General features: G+C 38.2%; 1 protein-coding gene across 1 annotated transcript; it reads left to right on the forward strand.

Moving 5' to 3' along the window:
• Positions 1 to 2,172: 2,172 nt before the first annotated feature.
• Positions 2,173 to 16,596, forward strand: GLYATL3 (glycine-N-acyltransferase like 3). Its single transcript, XM_043591628.1, has 5 exons — positions 2,173 to 2,270; positions 6,433 to 6,540; positions 7,277 to 7,403; positions 11,821 to 11,947; positions 16,170 to 16,596. The coding sequence occupies exons 1-5, from the start codon at positions 2,193 to 2,195 to the stop codon at positions 16,594 to 16,596; spliced, it is 867 nt and encodes a 288-aa protein (XP_043447563.1). The 5' UTR covers positions 2,173 to 2,192.
• The last annotated feature ends 2,729 nt before the right edge of the window (positions 16,597 to 19,325 follow it).

The following is a 19,325-nucleotide window of genomic DNA, read 5'->3' on the forward strand; positions in this document are numbered from 1 at the left end:
CTCACTCTTGACCCCATATTACTTTTATACCTCTATTTCCCCCTTGCCTGAATGTTCATTTAAAGTTAATTTTTCTTCATGTATTTTAATTATGTGTGTAAGTGGTTTTAGATGGTTTGGGGAATAAACCAGACAATAAATCAGCAAATCATCAACAAATACTTGGAATTCCTACTCTTTGCACTAGCTACTTTGCTATGTATCAGGACACAAAAACATCTCTAGACATCAAATGTAATGAGAGATACATGATCAGTTTCTCTATGAAATATGTTATTTCACCTTTTCTCAAAAAATATTGCATTACAGTAAAGTGATATATTTAACTTGAGGATCTATTAAGAAGTTAAAATTTTACTCAGAGATAGCATGAGTGAATGAAAAGTCAAGCAGATACAAGGGTGAAGAGAGGATGGCTCAACTTCTTCTTTTGCTCAACCTGAGCTCTGGAAACTCTATTTCTGCAAAGCTTCTAATATTGGCCCAGGCTATGATACTAGACTATGGTCCAGAAGCCTGATTTTCTGGTACTGGCCCTCAGTATCTCTTCTGACTCCCACAGAGAATACAAATACCTCAGGTGTGCCACTCAGCCAACTGGAGCCCACGGGGTCTGATCACAAGAAATATGATTCTAGTTCAGACTCACATAAACTATATGTAGAGTTTTATGGTGGATTTTAAGTAAATCATAATCAAACTCTGAGTATCTTATAGTCACACAGAGCTGCCACATAAGGAAATCAAGTAGTAGCTTTCTCTATCTGGAAATGTGTTGTGCAGGAACAGTCCACCACAACCCAGAAGCACCAGGTTCTCCTGTCTAGCTGAATTATCTTTGCCATCCCAGTGCCTGACTGCTAAGAGTAAGTGGATAAACTCTACTACATTGAATATAGAAAAACAGAAAATATGTATATTTTTTAATTCAGTCAAGACCTGATTGGGATGTTGAGGAAAAAAAAGTTTTCTTGCACGCAAATATCAGGTGATATGGAGCCCCCAAATCTAGAAAATATAATTGTATATGAATGGTTGGATTACATACATTATATTAAGACCCTTTTTTCATTCCTTAATTTTATCTCACTAAAATGAGCCTCACTGGGCCACCTGGGTGGTTCAGTCGGTTAAGTGTCTGACTTCGGCTCAGGTCTCTATCTCACAGTTGGTGGGTTCGAGCCCCACCTCAGGCTCTGTGCTGACAGCTCAGAGCCTGGAGCCTGCTTCTGATTCTGTGTCTCCTTCTCTCTCTGCCCTTCCCCCACTTGTGCTTGCTCAGTCACTCTCTCTCCCTCTCTCAAAAATAAACATTAAAACATTTTCTAAAATAAAAATAATAATAATAAAATGAGCCTCAGCCTTTGCTCACATGTGTTTCTTCATCTTCAATCTAGATGATTCTATGCAAGCTGTTCCTCATAACCACCTGACACTTGACCCACTCAAGCCTTTCTCTGGTCTTTGCCCCACACTGTAAAAAGAAGTTTCCCTACTTAACCCTAAGACTCTTACTCTGAGCTTCCTATCATTCTTTCAGCAACTACCTAGAATGCCCTTTACTATATGCCAGGCCCTGTAGGTGATGGGGGTACAATGGAGCACAAAGCAGACATGAACCCTTCCTTCCTTTTTTTTTTTTTTAATGTGTATTTATTTTTGATAGAGACAGAGCAAGCTAGGAAGGGGGAAAGAGAGAGAGAGGGAGACACAGGAGGCTCTGTGCTCCCAACTCATGACCCATGAGACCATGACCTGAGCCGAAGTTGGACTCTCAACCAATTGAGCCACCCAGGTGCCCCTACACTGCCTTCCTTCACAGTCTACTTGAGACAGACTTAATTAAAACACAAACAAATGTGAAATCACAACTGCTATGGTGTCTTAAAGGAAGAGTTGAGTGTACACAGAATGTGTATAATAGCAAGACTTAACCCACTGTAGATACTCACCTCTTTCCAGGATTAGGTCATTAACATTCTCTATTCCCACGTGTTCCCTGAGTGGGAACCCATTCCACTGCCATCGTTTCCTTCCCTCTTCAAAGGGAGCCACAGCATTCCGAACTACACCCGGTGAAAGAGGATTTCAAGGATATTCCTCAGGAGCTTCAGATGTTAATAAGCAAAAATTAAAACTATACTTTCAAGTTTTTAATTAGGTGTGGAATAATTGCTAGTGCCCTGGAGAAGATGTCGGTGCTAAACTGTTCTACCAAATTACTGATACTGGAAAAAATGCTGAAGAGTCACTTTCCTGAGTCACTCAAGGTATGACACATTTAAGAGTTTGATTTTATTTCTTTATTTTATTTATCTGTGAAATAATGTCAGACTTGTAACTGTTTCCCAAATTTTTCTGATGTCAAGACTTTTTTAGAGCCCTTATTAAATATACTGTTTCCCAGTCCCCTCCTGCCAGAGACTGATCCCGTGTATTGTAGATACGGCCCAGGTAATTATATTCTTGACAGCCACTTTAGATGATGTCTAGGAAAATTTAGGGGGTACTGGACTAGATTATTTCTAAAGCAAACTCGAGTTTTGAACTGAACTTTTGTTTTAATGGCAGAAGGGTATGGATTAAGTGGTATTGCTCATAAGAACATAATCTAGGTTCACGATGAAGCTGAGGTTCAGGGGTCATTATAAAGTTTTTCCGATTACTTCAAGATCTTTATTTGTGAAGTTTCTTTTCAGTGGCTTTATTGGTCATTAAGCCTCTATCTGTTGAAGTCTTCTCAAAGTCCATGAGGGCCTGCTGATAACTCAGAGCTACTGTGGAAGATGACATTAATCAAAGATTACAAATAAATGTGAGATTAAAAATATTTTAAGCACTTGGAGAAAAAAATGCAGAATGCAAAGAAATCGTCTGTGAGGGCTGAGTTTCTTGACCAAGGAGATAGCCCTACAATAGTGGTTTTCAAATGTGAGTGGCGGGGGTTATTGTTCAGTGGTAGAGCATTTAACTGCAAATATGAATGGCATGCTAATAACCCAGAAGAGATATAATGAATCAGGATTTCTAAGGATGGAGACTAGGGAGCTGTATTTTTAGCACACATGCTGGATAATCCTTATTTACACTAGACTTTTAACAAAAGTGATCTGGAGCACCATACTGGGTTGATTAAATTTAGTCATCTTGCCCTACCAATCATGCTTAAACTGTGCATGGTAGAGAAAATCTGAGGGATAATTTGAAATCTTATGACTAAAAGAGTGCCAAATGGACAATCTGACTCAAAATTTCCCATTCTGAATGCAGACACAAAAGTGAATAAATGTTTGGCCAACTCTTTCATTGGAGAGAACTAAAAAGGTTTTGGTGACCTTCACAGGGTCATCTAAGATGTTATGATCATCAAGACAAATAATGGGCCCCTACATTATAAATATTATATTTTGACAGTACTTTAGCATACAGATAGTTTCAATTTATTTTATCCTTCCACCAGCTTTGTAAGATGTCTATTAATCCATTTTAAAAATGAATTAAGTTGGAGTCCAAAAAAGGTTAAAGCAAGTAAAGAATCAAGTTAAATCTCGGTTCTTAGTTCCTTTGATTTCATATCTACTGCTTCTCCCACAGCGACTTAGCTACCAGATGCCCAAGTGCAGATGTTGTCTTTTTTTTTTTTTTTTTTTTTTGGACTCCTCGTTCATACAGTGCTTGCCATGGGGCTCTGCCCAAAATAGTTACTCAATAAACTCTTGTTGGTTGGTCACTGGCAGCATTATAAAATAATTGCTTCTTAATACCCACCTTTTCAAATCTTATTTTTTAAAGACCTCTGAATTTGGATTAGTTGAGTTGGTCTGAATGGTATATAACCATTTTCAAAATATCTTTCACACTATCTCATTTGAGCTTTATAAAAACTTATTAATCCCTCTAGAATATTAATACTCTGAATAGGCAGGTGTTTACATTATGATTTTACAGATGATGTTACTAAATGCCTTCCCTATATCTAAGTGCTAGAGTTCAGATTTAAATCCAAGTTATCAGATCCTAAACTGTGTGGTGTTTATTTGTTTGTTTGTTTGTTTTTAATGTTTGCCTCTCATAACACCATTTGAAGTAAGACTTAAAGAAATGAAGCATGTAGGCACGAATCAACATCTTCCTTGTATAATCTTCTCTTTCATAGCTGCTTAGCTTGGCACTCTCAATTACTCGTTTTCTATACACTAAAGTCTCTTTTTCTTTGACACTCTTTATCTTACTTCAATTATTTCATTGTTATGTAATGCCTGACTTGGGTTCTGTGACCATACTTTCAGAATACTCCTTCAGTTACACTGTGGCCTTTAGAGAATAAAAAAGATAAAAAATAGTCTTATTGTACACACTTCCTCCATTTTTTGGAGGCCATGGCTCTGTATTCTATAATCTCATTTTTTTTCTTTTTGTTAAGCTTTTGTTTACATTCCAGTTAGTGAATATACAGTGTAATATTAGTTTCAGGTGTACAATTTAGTGATTCCACACTTCCATACAAAACCTGGTGCTCATCACAAATGCCATCCTTATTGGCCTGGTGCCATCACCTATTTTACCCATCCCCCCACCTACTTCATCATAGTATTTCAGTGATTAAATATTCCTCCAAATTTTCTCCACAAACTCCAACTGTTCATTCCTCCAGCATCCTTACTTCCCCTAGCTACTTCCCTCTCCTCTCAACACTCACCCTTTAAATAAACAGCTGTTAGAAGAGTTTGTTTCTTAGTTTTCAACCAATGCGAAATCTTGCAGTTGGTTGCAAATCTCTTACAAACAAGTCATGTTGGTTGCCTTTTTTCTTTCACAATCTGAATATTGGAAAGGTTTTTTCCCTTCTATTCTTCTAAGCATTCCAAGCACATCTAAGTTCCGTTTTTTAATAAAGATGTTTGGTTTCTTCATGGGAATAGACATTTTAATAAGCTTATGCCTATATATATGTAGGATCAGCAGCCCCAGAATTTAATGATTAATGAAACAAGCATGAGCCTTCCAGGTGGCTTTACTTCTCAGATTTTCACTGTGATCCATGTTGCACATTAGTATTAGCCAGACTAAATTTGGAAAGAGATGGTCTATGAGAAGACTTGAGTGAGGTCCCAGGCTGGGTAAGACAGAAGACAGTTGAATAATGTTGTTGTCATTGAGGTGAGTGATTTGAATAAAGATGTGAGGAAAGAGGTAAAATGTAGGTTCCAATGCCCTTAGAATTTAAATTGGTTTTCACTGAAGTATAACACATACTAGAAAGTGTACATAATTATGTAGCTCAATGAATTTCCATAGAACAAATATCTATATAACCTGCACTCCAGTCAAGAAAGAACATTACTTCAGGCACGACTTCTCCTTACCCTGCAAAGCTCTTTTCCAAACACTGCCTTTCCCTTTTCCCCAAGAGTAACTGCTATCTTGACTTCTAAAGCCATAATTTGGTTTTGTCTGTTTTTGAATATAATGTAAATTGGATCAAAGTAAGTATCTTTTGGTTTCTACCTTCTTTTGCTCAACATTAAGTTTCTTTTTTTGTAATCCAAAGTATAAATGTGCCAACATTTATTCATTTTTTCCACTGTTGGTGGACACTCCAATTATTTCCAGTTTTTATCTGTTATGAAGATGCTGCTAGGAGCACTAGCCTATAGCTCACTCTCCTCAGTCTCCACAACTTTCTCTTCTCTGTAAACACACATAACATATGGAAGTTGTTTTGTAGGGCAGGCATTTTTGATTCTTAGTGGAGACTAAATATGAAAGGCCGCAGAAGGGAATTCGAATATTCAGTACTGTTTAGTCAACAAGTAATTGATCCATTGTATCAGACTCCATGGATATAATAATGAATGAGACATAGTTATGACCCTCCGGGAATACTTATAGAGGCTTGCTCCATCAAATCTGAATGCAGGGGTCTTTTATTTGGAGAGGGGGTTACCCTCAGTGATGTTTAATTGTAATTCAGGGTTGAAGGAGTCATTGCATTTAACAGGTTATTTTCAGAGAGTATAATAAGCAGCAAAAGTACCTGAGAACCAAAATTATCTGTGGAACTTTTAAAAGATATATAATCCCTAAATCCATACATCAGATTCTGATGCATTCTGTAAGTATTTATTACGGCCTATGGCCAAGCACCCATCGATTCCCCATTGTTTTGGTACTTCTCACTGCTGTATGGTAAAAACCTAAGTTTGGGGAGTGTTTTCATAGGCTTTCACAGACTATTAGTTTTCATGTACAGTGATGAAATAACAAGAGAAAAGTTTGTATCTGTGCGTGTTGTATATATATGTATGTGTACATGTTTATAATTTCCCTTCTCATGGCCTCAGTTATACAGCAGAAGAAGTGAAAATTGTAACATGTAACTGGAATAGTTAGTAATGTGATTGGCTTCTCTCTCTGGGTTCTCTGGCTCAGGTTTATGGAGCTGTGATGAACATAAATCGTGGGAATCCCTTTCAAAAGGAAGTGGTAGTGGATTCATGGCCAGACTTCAAAGCTGTTATCACCCGGCGACAGAAAGAGGTACAGGTTTGAAACGCCAAAACATATACGAGTTGACATCAAATAGAAAGAAAAGATTAGGTAAAGGGGATATTATAACTATCATAGCCATGTATGTTAGCTTAACACGCTACACATGTCACCATTAGTTTCTAATTTTACTGGCTTTGGAGTATCAGACATAGAAAACCACTACTCTAAATGTGTTAAGTGCTTCTTTAGTGTTTCATAATCTCTAGAAGCATGAAGCATACATACTTGTGCATACTAGTTTTTCCACTGGTTAGATGATTCCTTATGACCGATGACTCTGGGTCATGTGGATAAATATCTAAGAAGGTTGAAAAGGATGACATCTGCCCTGTTCTGCCTCAAAGCCAAAGAGAAGCTCACATGATCAAAGGTGTGCTGCTCTGACCACCTAGGAAAGTTCTGAGAGTTCCATTTGATTCTTGTAGGCGGCTCCATTAAATTATATGCATTTCATTTTTGTAAATAAGCAATATCCCAGAAAAATGTGAAATATCTTAACACTTCCCAAATACCAGAAGAATTATCAAGCAAAAGTTCCAAAATTTCTGTTTCTTCCCTTTCTACAGTATATTAGCCACATTCCCATCTAGCCATTGTTTATAGATGGCTAACTCTGGTAATGGGAATTATCTAGACATTTGCAGCTAATGGTATCTAATCTATCTAGGATTTGGGTTACCTAGAGGATATATTTATGTTTTTATGATTATGTCTTCCATCCTAGGCTGAGATGGATAACCTGGACCATTATACTAATGCCTATGCTGTGTTCTACAAGGATATCAGGGCTTACCGATGGCTGTTGGAAGAACATGATGTTATCAACTGGAATCAAGTTTTTCAAATACAAGGTGAGATAGGTGTGAGTCTAAGCAGTCTTTTTTGTTCTCATTTTTGTCATGTATGTTAGATAGATATGACCTATATTAAGTACACAAATTCATATATATATACATATATACATTTTATATAGTTACAATTTATGTACTACAGTTTTGTAAAAAAAAAAAAACAAAACTCATGTTTTCACTCCTAATGAGGCTTGGCATTGGGGTATGTGGAGGCCATTTAAATGAGGCTGCTTTTAGGTGACTTTTTTTTTCCCTCAATGTTACTGTAATATGGATATCAATGAATATCAGCATATTTTTATTTATTACCCTTAATCATTTCCTGTCACAATCTTTTTAAATGACTCTAACTTAAGTATAAGCCAATAGGTAGGTCTTCTCTTCTTTCTGAAGCAAATGATTCTAGAAAGAGATAGTTAACTGATCTGCATAGGTTATCCTGACATGATTAAAATAAGAGTATATTTGAGCTCTGAGGAGACAACTGCATGGTTATCAATGCTAGTGGAAGAACTTTTAGCCAAGACAAAAATACATTCAGAGTTTCCAACAGTGTGAAGGGGGCACCTGGGTGACTCAGTCAGATAAGCACCCAAATCTTGGTTTTGGCTGAGGGCGTCACCTCAACGTTCATGAGTTCAGGCCCTGTGTCGGGCTCTGTGCTAACAGCATGGAGCCTGCTTGGGATTCTCTCTCTGTCCCTTCCCTGCTCACTCTCTCTCTAAAAAATAAATAAACATTTTTAAAAAAGAGTTTCTAATAGTGTAGATGGACAATTTCAGCTTCAGTATATCATTTTTTCAACTTTTCATACTGACTGGTGGGTGATACAGTCAACAAAGTTACTATTTCTAACTATTCCATTGAAAATGAGTTTCTTGATCATGTGACAGGAAGGCAGGTTCCCCCATGTTAGAAATTTAAAGTCTGGTAATTTTTTTTCATCAACAAATTGCTGAAGCCCTCTCACAGGAAAAGTTTCTATCTACCTGCAAACAATGATTTCCTAGGTGTCCACAATGGTTTGATGTTGATCTAGCTGTGTTTGAGGGACAAGGCAAGCCCAGGGCCTCCCTACTACTCTGCCATCTTAACTACTCCCTTCAACCTACAAGCAATGACTAATGCATATTCATAACCTAAAGACTTGGGGCGTTTTGTGAAATCCATTTGGAAATGCTCAAAATGACCTTATAGTGGAAGTTCTAAACTGTCTCCCAGCTTTACAGACTTACCCCAATTATGCTGGTTAGAAGTGAGACATGGTTCTACCACTCACTTAGCCAACCTAGGAGAATTTTCTCATCATTATTACTTTAATGTGAAAATGAGTATCTCTTCCTTGGTGTGAAAAATCATGGCAGTAACTGTATACATTATGGTGCTATAGGCCTACTACCCTCAAATCACCTGAACCCACCATTACGAAGAGAACATCCAGAAGGATGTATGGTTTTTTTTTGTTTTTTTTTTTGCCAGTATTTTTTTCCAGAAGGCTGAGCTGTTAATCATGAGTCAGTTATGGTCATTTAAATTGACACAACCATCTTTCCTGAAGTTTGATGGGGACAGATGTAAGTTAATAGTACCTAAAATAACTGGAGTGGTAAAAGCCCCTCATTTAGTATGTAATCAGTGCAGGCATCACCTTTAGCTTCTGATGTGGCCTCTTGGCTGTAGGTTTCTATGGTAAGAACTATAATCTCTTTAGAATATTGATTTTTTTTAATGTTTATTTATTTTTGAGAGAGATACAGCATGAGCAAGGGATGGGCAGAGACAGAGGGAGACACAGAATCTGAAGCAGGCTCCAGGTTCTGAGCTGTCAGCACAGAGCCCAATGCAGGGCTTGAATCAACTGTGAGATCATGACCTGAGCTGAAGTCAGACACTTAACCAACTGAGCCACCCAGGTGCCCCTCTCTTTAGAATATTGAATAGCTTCTGAGAAGTCATCAGTATCTTTATCTATTTTTAATCAGAGCATCTAAAAAAGTGCTGCTTCCATAACATCCCCAAATCATGAACAACTTCAGAAGCCTATCTACTGCCATAGAAATGGTCAATCTTTTATCTTATGCCACAGAGCCACTGTTGGGCTGCCTGGATAGATTAAGCATTAGGCAGCATAGCTACCTTAGTGATGGGTGTTCAGAGCAACAGCACACTCTGCCCAGGAATGCCATTGTCATTTTTAATCTAAGAGCCACCCATAAACAATATTAAATGATGGTTAACCCACTAACCTACTAGGAAGCGCCACATTCCTTGTCTTGGCCTTGCAAAGGCCAGGAATAAAGAAGTATATAGCAGACAGACAGACCAGGCCCTTTTGTTCACTACTAGCTGCATGCACATGAGAGAGCTTGTTGACATGAGCTAAAAGTTTCAGAAGCCTGCCCACTGTTACTATACTCCAATCAACTGTGGTTAAATGGCCTGAGTTCTGTCTTATCCAATGAACAACTCCTGCCTTTCAAAGGAGGTAGGATGGATGAAGGCAGGACGATTAGTGAAAGTTCCTTCTGTGGGAAAGGAGAAAATCATTTGTTAAAATGGTAGTCTATACAATGGACAGAAGGATATGGTCAACAATACCATGGAAGGATAATCAGCAGAATCCAAACTATGGAAATTCTACCCAGCAAACTGGATTCTTTACAAATAAATTGAAAGAATTTTTAAAGGTGGGTGTAGGGGAGCTAGACATTGAAAGAAAATCTGTAAATTATTTACCAGACAAAAAGTGGACAAAATCTAAGAGTGTTTAAGGACTCACATTTGCATAGTAAAACTTAAAAGGATGTGATTGTCATAAAAATGATAATGGTTATTATTAGAGGAGAGTGAGGGAATTGTGATTGGGAGAGTATTAAATAGAAGGGGGTAAGTAAATTTCTTTGTGGCATTAGTAGTACTTAAAATAATCATTAAGCTAAGCGTTTGTTATATAGTTTTCTCTGTTGCATCTTATAATTTACAAAGGTTTTTCAAAGAAATGTTAGTCTAAATTTCATAAAGAATTAGTTCAGTCTAATTTAGGAAAAAGAAATTCTGTTTGAACTACCATACCCTTGGTTAGCACAGCTGGTTTTTTTCCTCATAGTCTTTTGAATTACTTAGATGTAATTCGGGGCTATTCTATGGGATTCTAGCCACAGCATCTATAATTTTTAATAGCATTAACTTGAAGACCTGCTTATCTTTTCTTAGACTTAACTCCCTGAGGGAGAAGCCAAGGCTCTGATACCAGACTGTGTTCAATATGGCTTTCCATTCCTGCATTTATGTATTCTTCAAGAAGTGACTTACTGGAAGGAGGGAAAAAGCCATTAGATATGGATGGAAGTGGGAAAGTCAATTTAGAGGGGATCCAACTAATGAAGACCCAGACTGGAAAGGAGAGAGCCAATAGGATTTTGGAAAAGGAGAGCAAGTCAGTTCTCAGTAAATAGAAGCTAACATTCCATGCAATGAGCTTCATCATTGATGAACAGAGACAGTACCATTCTTGTCTCACTGTGACACAGTGCCCAGCATAGGGCTTTACATATGACAAGTACTGAATAAAGATTTATAGATAATATAGTATAGCTGTGATAAATGTGTAGGATACAAGTAAGTTTATACCTTGATACTCCTACGTTTATACCTTAGGAATATAGTTTATACCTTGATACTCCTTTTGGGGGAGGGGATTTGTTATTGAGGATATATTTTTTTAAGTTTATTTATTTATTTTGAGAGAGAGAGAAAGAGAGCTAGCATGAGTGGGGGAGGAGCAGAGAGAAAGGGAGGGGGGGAATCCCAAGCAGGCTCCACACTGTCAGTGCAAAGCCCAACATGTGCCTCCCTCTCCCCAACTGTGAGATCATGACCTGAGTTGAAATCAAAAGTCAGACACTCAACTGACTGAACTACCCAGGCGCCCCTATACCTTGATATTTCTGTAACAGGAATCTAGGACAAGAGGCTGGAAGAGTCTTTAAGTCAGAATGTCATGCCAAATCAATTTGAGCTCTTTTATACTTCTAGCTGTATATTAGATTGTAGAATTTCATAGTTATAAAATTTCTCTTACCTTAAAGAGTGTAAGATCAGTCTGGAAAGTCAGAAAAATCAAGAAAATCCCACAAGCAATTCCAAATTCCTAAGGGATATTCTCATCAGAAATATTAATGGGAGACCATGATCGTGATGAACAATATGATGGGGATTTGAAAATCCCACACAATGTTTGAAAATCAGGCAAGGAGTAACTGTAATAATTCATATGTAAGTATATAGTGGTTAGGATAATGCAAGGTGGCAAACTGGTGGTGTTGATGATAATTAGTATAAAAATACTGCAACAAATTTCCTTTTTGTGTTTTCAAATAAAATACCCACATTTTTCATTATTTCTTACCATGTACAGGGCTGCAGAGTGAATTATATGATGTTTCCAAAGCTGTTGCCAACTCAAAGCAGTTAGATGTAAAGCTAACCTCCTTCAAGGCCATTCGATTTTCTCCTCCTCCAACTCTGCCGAACACCAGTTCCCTGTATGTAAACTAAGTTTCTACATGTGGGATGGGACTTACTATATAGGAGTACAAATAGTAGTACCTAGAATACATGGTATTTTTAAGGAACATTTGGGTACCTTGGATTAGAGCCACGGGGTCTAGATTTGTCTCTGTGTGTATGCACCTGTGGATCTGTGTGTGTTTAATTGTTTCTGCTGTGCTTGACTGCTCATAATGTTTTGCAAAATCAAACCGCAGTCTTTGTGCCTAGTGATAAACAGACTCAGGAGTCCTGTATCCACAGAAAAATTATTCCTGTATGCTCCTCCTGCAGATAATTCTAACTAGCTTCTGTTGTCTGAGCCAAAAGTGCTTATTGTTTTTTTTTTTTCATGTTTCAAGGATGAGGGTAAATAACTGACTTGTGTGGAGCTCTTATATGCCAGGCACTAAATGTTTTATGTATATTATGTCTAGATTCCTTTAACTGTGGAATTCCCTTTTTGAACAGAGTTTAAGTAACACACAGGAGTAAATTGCAGAGCCAGGAAATAATTCCTGATTCTGTCTCCAGAATTCAGGCTTCAAAAGATTTGTTACTTTGTATCTATATTCTGTCTTTCTCACTGGGAAGCCCTTGTTGTGCCATTTGCTAGTTACTTTCCTTTCTGCTTCATCTTTCTGAGCCTCAATCAATTTCTTCTTTTTGAAAAATTAACCTATAATATCTTCCTTACATGTACTATGTAAAGAAATGAAACATGATATATTGAAAAGTATCCACCTCAGTGAATGTTACTTTTTCTTCTATGGAGTATAATGAGGGAATTTTTGAGCAAAACAAGACAAAACCTAAAGAAGAATGAGCACTTTAAATCACATAAAGCAACTGGACTTTACTTTTATTTTACTTTTTTCAGTTATGAAAATTTCCAAGCACATACAAAGGCTGACAGACTACTATAATGAACCTCCCATCAATATATGGCTAATCTAGGGGCGCCTGGGTGGCGCAGTCGGTTAAGCGTCCGACTTCAGCCAGGTCACGATCTCGCGGTCCGGGAGTTCGAGCCCCGCGTCAGGCTCTGGGCTGATGGCTCGGAGCCTGGAGCCTGTTTCGGATTCTGTGTCTCCCTCTCTCTCTGCCCCTCCCCCGTTCATGCTCTGTCTCTCTCTGTCCCAAAAATAAATAAACGTTGAAAAAAAATTTAAAAAGAAAATATATGGCTAATCTTGTTTCATCCATACCCCATCTGCTAGTTATTCTGAAGAGATTATATCTCAGAGATTTGCCCATTAATTCTTAAGTATTTTAATATATGTCTCCAAAAGATAAGGATTATTTTTAAACACACACACACACACTATACTAATATCACTTCTGTGTCAGGGGTCCCCAGGACCACCCACAGGCTCACTAATTGGCTAGAAGGACCCATAGGACTCAGCATACATACACTCCAAAGCAAAATCAACAAAGAAAAAGGTGCATTGGCAAAGTCCAAAGGAAACCAGGGACAAGCTTTCCAGAATCCTCCCCAATGGAGTCACACAAAACACACTTGATTTCCTCAGCAATAAGTTGTCACAACATATACAGGATTTTTATTGGAGGCACCCTCTGTCTAGCACATACCAATTTTTTAGACTTCCAGAAGGAAGGCAGGTTTTCATCATAAATCACACTGACTGTTACAAACAGGCACAGTGAGTTTCAACTCCTATCAGGTCTGGGAATGGCAGGACACCGGCAGAAATCCAAATTGCCAGATACCAGCCAAGGGCCAACCTGGCAAGCAGGCTTTTCTTTTTCTTCTTCTTCTTTTTTTTTTTAATGTTTATTTATTAATTTTGAGAGAGAGACTGAGAGAACATGAACGGGACAGGGACAGAGAGAGAGAGAGAGAGAGAGAGGGAATCCCCAGCAGGCTCTGCACTGTCAGTCTTGAACCCAACATGGGGCTCAATCTCACAAACCATGAGATCATGACCTGAACCAAAATGAAGAGTCAGACCCTCAGCTGACTGAGCCACCCAGGCGCCCCACAAGCAGGCTTTTCTAAAGATAGAGCCTTAGGTCTGCTGCACCAGCCCTTTGCTCTACAATATCTTAAAATTTTGTCAGTATTTCCTTAAACCAGTCAGTAGTTACATTTCCCAAACTATCATAATACTTTTAGCAGTTTGTTTTGAATAAGCACCTAAATAAAGCTCATATATTGCAATTGATTAATCTCTCTTTAGTTTTTTTTTTTTTTTGATATATGGGTTCCCCGTTCATCTTTTTTTATTTCTTACATTACTTTTTACTGAAGAAACAAGGCTATTTTTCCTTTAGAGTTTTAGAGTTTCCCAGTCTGTTTACTGTCATATCCCTGAAGTGTTATTTAAAAATTTTTTCCATCCCCAGTCAGGCCTTTTAAAATCGGATTTTGATTTAAATCGCTTTCCTTCTGAGGCAGTTGGGTGGCCCAGTCGGTTAAGTGTCCAACTCTTGATTTTAGCTAAGGTTATGATCTCACAGTTGTAAGGTCAAACCCCACATCTGGCTCTGTGCTATGCTGGGCATGAAGCCTGCTTAAGATTCTCTCTCTCCGTCTCCCTCTACCCTTCCCTCACCACCTTCACCTGGTGTTCGTGCACAGATGCTCACGGGCTCATGCTCGCTGTCTCTAAAATTAAATTAAATTTAATTAAATTTAAATTTAAATCAATTGCTCCCTTCTGCATTAGGAAGATACTGTCTTTAGCGCCTAAGTCATTATCAAACTTCATATACTCTTAATTTGGATACCCTGCCCTTCAGATACAAGGTCATATATGTAACTACTAAGACAACTATTCCTAAAACACTGGTCTTAGCAATGTTTTTATTTACAGTGACATCTCTGCCTTAGGCTTCTCAGCCTTTGTTTTTCCGGGCATCTGGCTGGCTCAGTTGGTTGAGCTACCAACTCTTGATTTCGGCTCAGGTCATGATCTCACGATTCATGGGATCGAGCCCTGAGTTCAAGCTCTGTGCTAACAGTGTGGTGCCTGCTTGGGATTTTTTTTTTTTCTCTCTCTCTCTCTCTCTGCCCCTGCCTTGCTCTCTCTCACAAAATAAATAAACTTAAAAAAAAAAAATAAAGTGCATCTTCAAAAATTAAATTAAGAATTCTATTAAGCCAGTTATTGCTTGTATTTATTTATTTTTTACCCAAGCTTAGTGGTTAGAGAGTTGGCCCAGTTCCAGAGCCCGTAGTATGCCTAAAATGTGAGCTAACACTGCAGAGCCACTAATGAAAAGAAAACACAAACTTGTACTTTGGCATTAGCAGTCTCTTAATGAACATACAGGATGGTCTTATGACATTGATAACTTCAAGAATGAAAACAAATTCTGAGGCAAAACCAGCCCCATAGGCTTAACTAAGTAATCCCATCTCAGTCCTTAGTAATTGTACCAATTCCTATCTTTTTATCTCAATACCATGAACTTTTACACATTTTTCCAGACCTTTCAGGGGAAGGTAAGAAAAACTAGCATTTCTTGAGCATCTATATATTCCTAGAATGTTCAGCAATTTGTATTTCTCTTCTGGCCATGTATGCAGAAAGATGTAAGTTTTATACTACTACTTTATTTTTTTAACCAAGAAAAAGATTGGGGCTCAAGAATCTGGAGTTGTTCAGGTTTCAGAAGGGTGTCAACAGACTTAGGACTTTATAAGAACAAGTTGGCTGGGGTGCCTGGGTGGCTCAGTTGGTCAGGCATCCAACTTTAGCTCAGGTCATGATCTTACGGTTCGTGGATTCAAGTCCCATGTCAAGCTCTATGCTGATAGCTCAGGGCCTGGAGCCTGATTCTGATTCTGTGTTTCCCTCTCTCTCTCCACCTGTCCCTACTCTCACTCTATCTGTCTCTTTCTCAAAATAAATAAATAAACATTAAAGAAAAATTAAGAACAAGTCAGAATTGTTTTACAGAAAAATGAAATACTTGCCCTTATCTACACTGAAGACAATAAGAAATAGGCATAAATTTGAAAGGAAAGACTTAAATTTGATATGAGTATTTTGCCCTATCAGAAATGAAACGCTAAATGATGTTCATAAGTGGGAAGTGACAGATTCTAATGCATTGAAAATATTTTGGTATTTGTTAAGGACGATCTCTGGAATGGTTTCCCAGTTTGAATCAGTGGAGAAAGTGAAGCAGCTGTTTGTATTCATATGATCCCAAGTTCACGTTCCTTCTCATGTTGTTTTCTTCTAGAATGGGTTCTTCCCCACAACTGACTTGCCTGAGTGTTGCTGATGCTGATCTTCTCAACAGGACTTGGTCGCGGGGTGGCAATGAACAGTGTCTCCGGTACATCATGAACCTCATCTCTTGCTTCCCCAGTGTATGTGTCCGTGATGACAAGGGAAACCCAGTCTCTTGGTCTCTCACAGATCAGTTTTCCACCATGTGCCATGGCTATACCTTGCCAGAGCATCGCAGAAAAGGTTATTGCCAGCTGGTGGCCTTCACACTGGCCAGGAAGTTACAAAGCCAGGGGTTCCCCTCTCTGGGTAATGTCCTGGATGACAACATGGCATCCATAAGCCTCCTGAAGAGTGTCCATGCTGAGTTCTTGCCTTGTCGTTTTCATAGGCTTATTCTCACCCCTGCAACTTTCTCTGGTCAAATTTACCTGTAGCCCATTGAAACTCCAGGCGTTTTCTTCCTTTCCCTGAACACAGATACTCCCAAGCTGCCAATGAGGGGGAAATTCAACCTGGAATCAGAAGAATCTTGGGTTATTGAAAACATTCTGGAAAAGATACACAGGATCAGCCTGAGAAGCCTTAAATCTTCCTATCTCAGGTTTCTACAGTAAATAACTAGGGGTCAGAGACAGCTATGGCTGAGAACAGGATCATTATCTTCCTCTGGGATCCACTGCAGGAAAAAGGTTCTAAATCCAGCAATTCTTAGCACAATTGCAGAAATGACTGCATGAGAACAGTGATTTAACATGTGAGCATGTGGCTACAGCTTTATTCTTGCCCCTCCGGCTTCTGCAGTGTATTTTTACAGCCATACCAATTCCCTACTACCATAAAGAACACTCGCCTGTGCCTGCCTCTGCTGTGTCTCCCTAAACCGTTCCTACCACTTCTCACCCAAGTTGTCTGTAGAATATCCTGCATTTCCCCCTTTAATTACTGGTTCTCCATTTCTGCTTACAACTCCAGCCTATGGTTCTTCCCTGGGAATGTTCGAATGCAGTGGTTCTCACATTGTAGTGCACTTCAGAATCACCTGGAAGGCAGGTTGCGACACAGATGCTGGAGTGTCTCCCCCACAACCCCTGATTCAGTACCTCTGGGGTAGGGCCTGAGAATTTGCGTTTCTAAAAAGTTCCCACTGCTCAGTTGTCTTGGATTGAGGAATGAAGAGGTGGGCATTTTAAATACTAGAAACAGAGGATGTCTGTGGGTGTGAACGCAGATGCGCATATAAACATTTTCACAGATACATCTATATATACATTCCTTTCATATTTATATATGCATATGTATAAACTCAGAATTTTGATAAGATGATAAACTTGCATTGAATATGAAAAATTTAAGGATGGGGAAAATAAATTACATCTTCAAGATAATATAATTAGTGTTAGATGTCAAACCAGAATGCTCTTATTTTGATTTCAATCTATTTTTTTTTCACTAAATCATGTATCTTTTTCGTAAAGGAAATTTAAATGCTTAAATAAATACTTTTATTAGTCTTTTATCATTATTTTTTTTAATTTGGTTTCCAATTACTTGTGTGTGTATGTGTGTATGTATGAATGTGTATATATATATATGTATACATATATATATACATAAATCTTTCAAGGACTGCAAAGGAAGAGGTAAGCATCACAAGCTGTGTTCTCCCATTTGCAATAAAAGCAGGCAGAAACACAATAGTTGGATTTGCCTAGTCTGTATAAAGTTGATTTAGCCATACAGAAAATATTATTTTCTTATCCCAACAGAGGTCATAGAATCCCAACTACAAAGATAAAGGGAGATTCAATTTTAAGTGTTTATTCTGAGAGAAGTAAACAAACTGAAAGAATCATTTTAATAAAAAAACAAGACTCCTTGGGAGTAAATATATGCTTATTTTTACTCAGCCATCCTGAGTGACTGGTTACCTGGAAACTTATTCTTGGTCCCAAGGGAAGTGCACCAAGGAATCAGAGTCCATAAAGCCCTTGGGGGAATATGGTCTAGGTTCTGCCCCAGGGATGCTTATTATGTTCAGCATTGATTAAACAAGGGTTATTCCTATCTGGTATATGGCAATAATATTATAGCCTTACTTTATTCTTAATAATAATTGCCTACAGTTTATTTAAAATTTAATGGTGTACTGATAGTTGTGCCAAATGTAGATATATATAACTTAATCTTTGTGAAGGATAGGAATTATTTTGAGAATTCTGGCTCAGAGGTGTTAGGACTCAGCAAATGTTATGTAGGTTTTAAGTGGCCACATCATGATCAGATCCAGATTTTGTCATATTCTGAAGCCTGTACTGTTACTCATTATGCTAATTGGCCCCAAACAGCTTGAAACTCTTTGGGGGCGATTACTCTTTTATCTAATTGCTTTCTGAATTTTTCACCACCACCCCCGCCCCAAAATGGGCTCCGTATTTTGAAAGAGATTTTTTTCCATCAATTTTCACTGCAAGTTTATATATATATTTTTTAATTTTATTTTCCAGATAACCATGTTGGATATAATAGTTCAACTTTCAACCCTGTTTCTAGCTCTTTTAAGGAATGTGTGGAGAAATATCTGGAGTAAGGAGAGAACGGCAAGAAGAGAGAGACTCAAGAAGTAGGAAGGGACTGGGTCCTTAATGCTGACTTAAGAAACTTCAGTATGACATACAAAGTGTTGAAGAGTTTTAAGCAGACTATTCATCTGTTTGTAAATCAATCGGGAGGGTATTGCAATAGTCTAGGCAAGAGGTGATCCAAGTTTAGTTTGGCTTTGAATGCAGGTAATGATGTTGGTGAGAAGCGAACCATTACCACAGGTATTTAGGAGGAAAAGGTGTCAGGATTTCATGGCCACAGGATATACTGAGACAGACAAGTCAAGAATGCCTCCTTGGTGTCTACGGTGTCTATGGTAGGTGTCTATGTTGTGAAACCCGTGGCTGGTGGTGTTTTTCACTGAGGGAAGAAATACTGAAACAGCACCAGATATGAAGCAACTGGGAGCAGAAGGGATTGTTTGTTCAGTTTGGGGATGTTGAGTTTTAAAACCTACTAAGTGATAGGTTCAAGTTGTGTCTCAGGGAAATTGTCTGTAACAGAGGTTTAAATTTACGAGTGGTAGAAACATAGATGGTAACCGAAGCCATGTATTTGGCTG

Source organism: Prionailurus bengalensis, chromosome B2 (assembly GCF_016509475.1).
Source record: "Prionailurus bengalensis isolate Pbe53 chromosome B2, Fcat_Pben_1.1_paternal_pri, whole genome shotgun sequence".
NCBI lineage: Eukaryota > Metazoa > Chordata > Mammalia > Carnivora > Felidae > Prionailurus > Prionailurus bengalensis.

What these genes read in the sequence shown, in the direction of transcription:
- GLYATL3 (XM_043591628.1), top strand. Translation starts at nt 2,193, where the DNA reads ATGTCGGTGCTAAACTGTTCTACCAAATTACTGATACTGGAAAAAATG. An exon ending in ACTTTCCTGAGTCACTCAAG is followed by an intron (nt 2,271 to 6,432) that starts GTATGACACATT and finishes TCTCTGGCTCAG; the next exon opens with GTTTATGGAGCTGTGATGAA. An exon ending in TCACCCGGCGACAGAAAGAG is followed by an intron (nt 6,541 to 7,276) that starts GTACAGGTTTGA and finishes CTTCCATCCTAG; the next exon opens with GCTGAGATGGATAACCTGGA.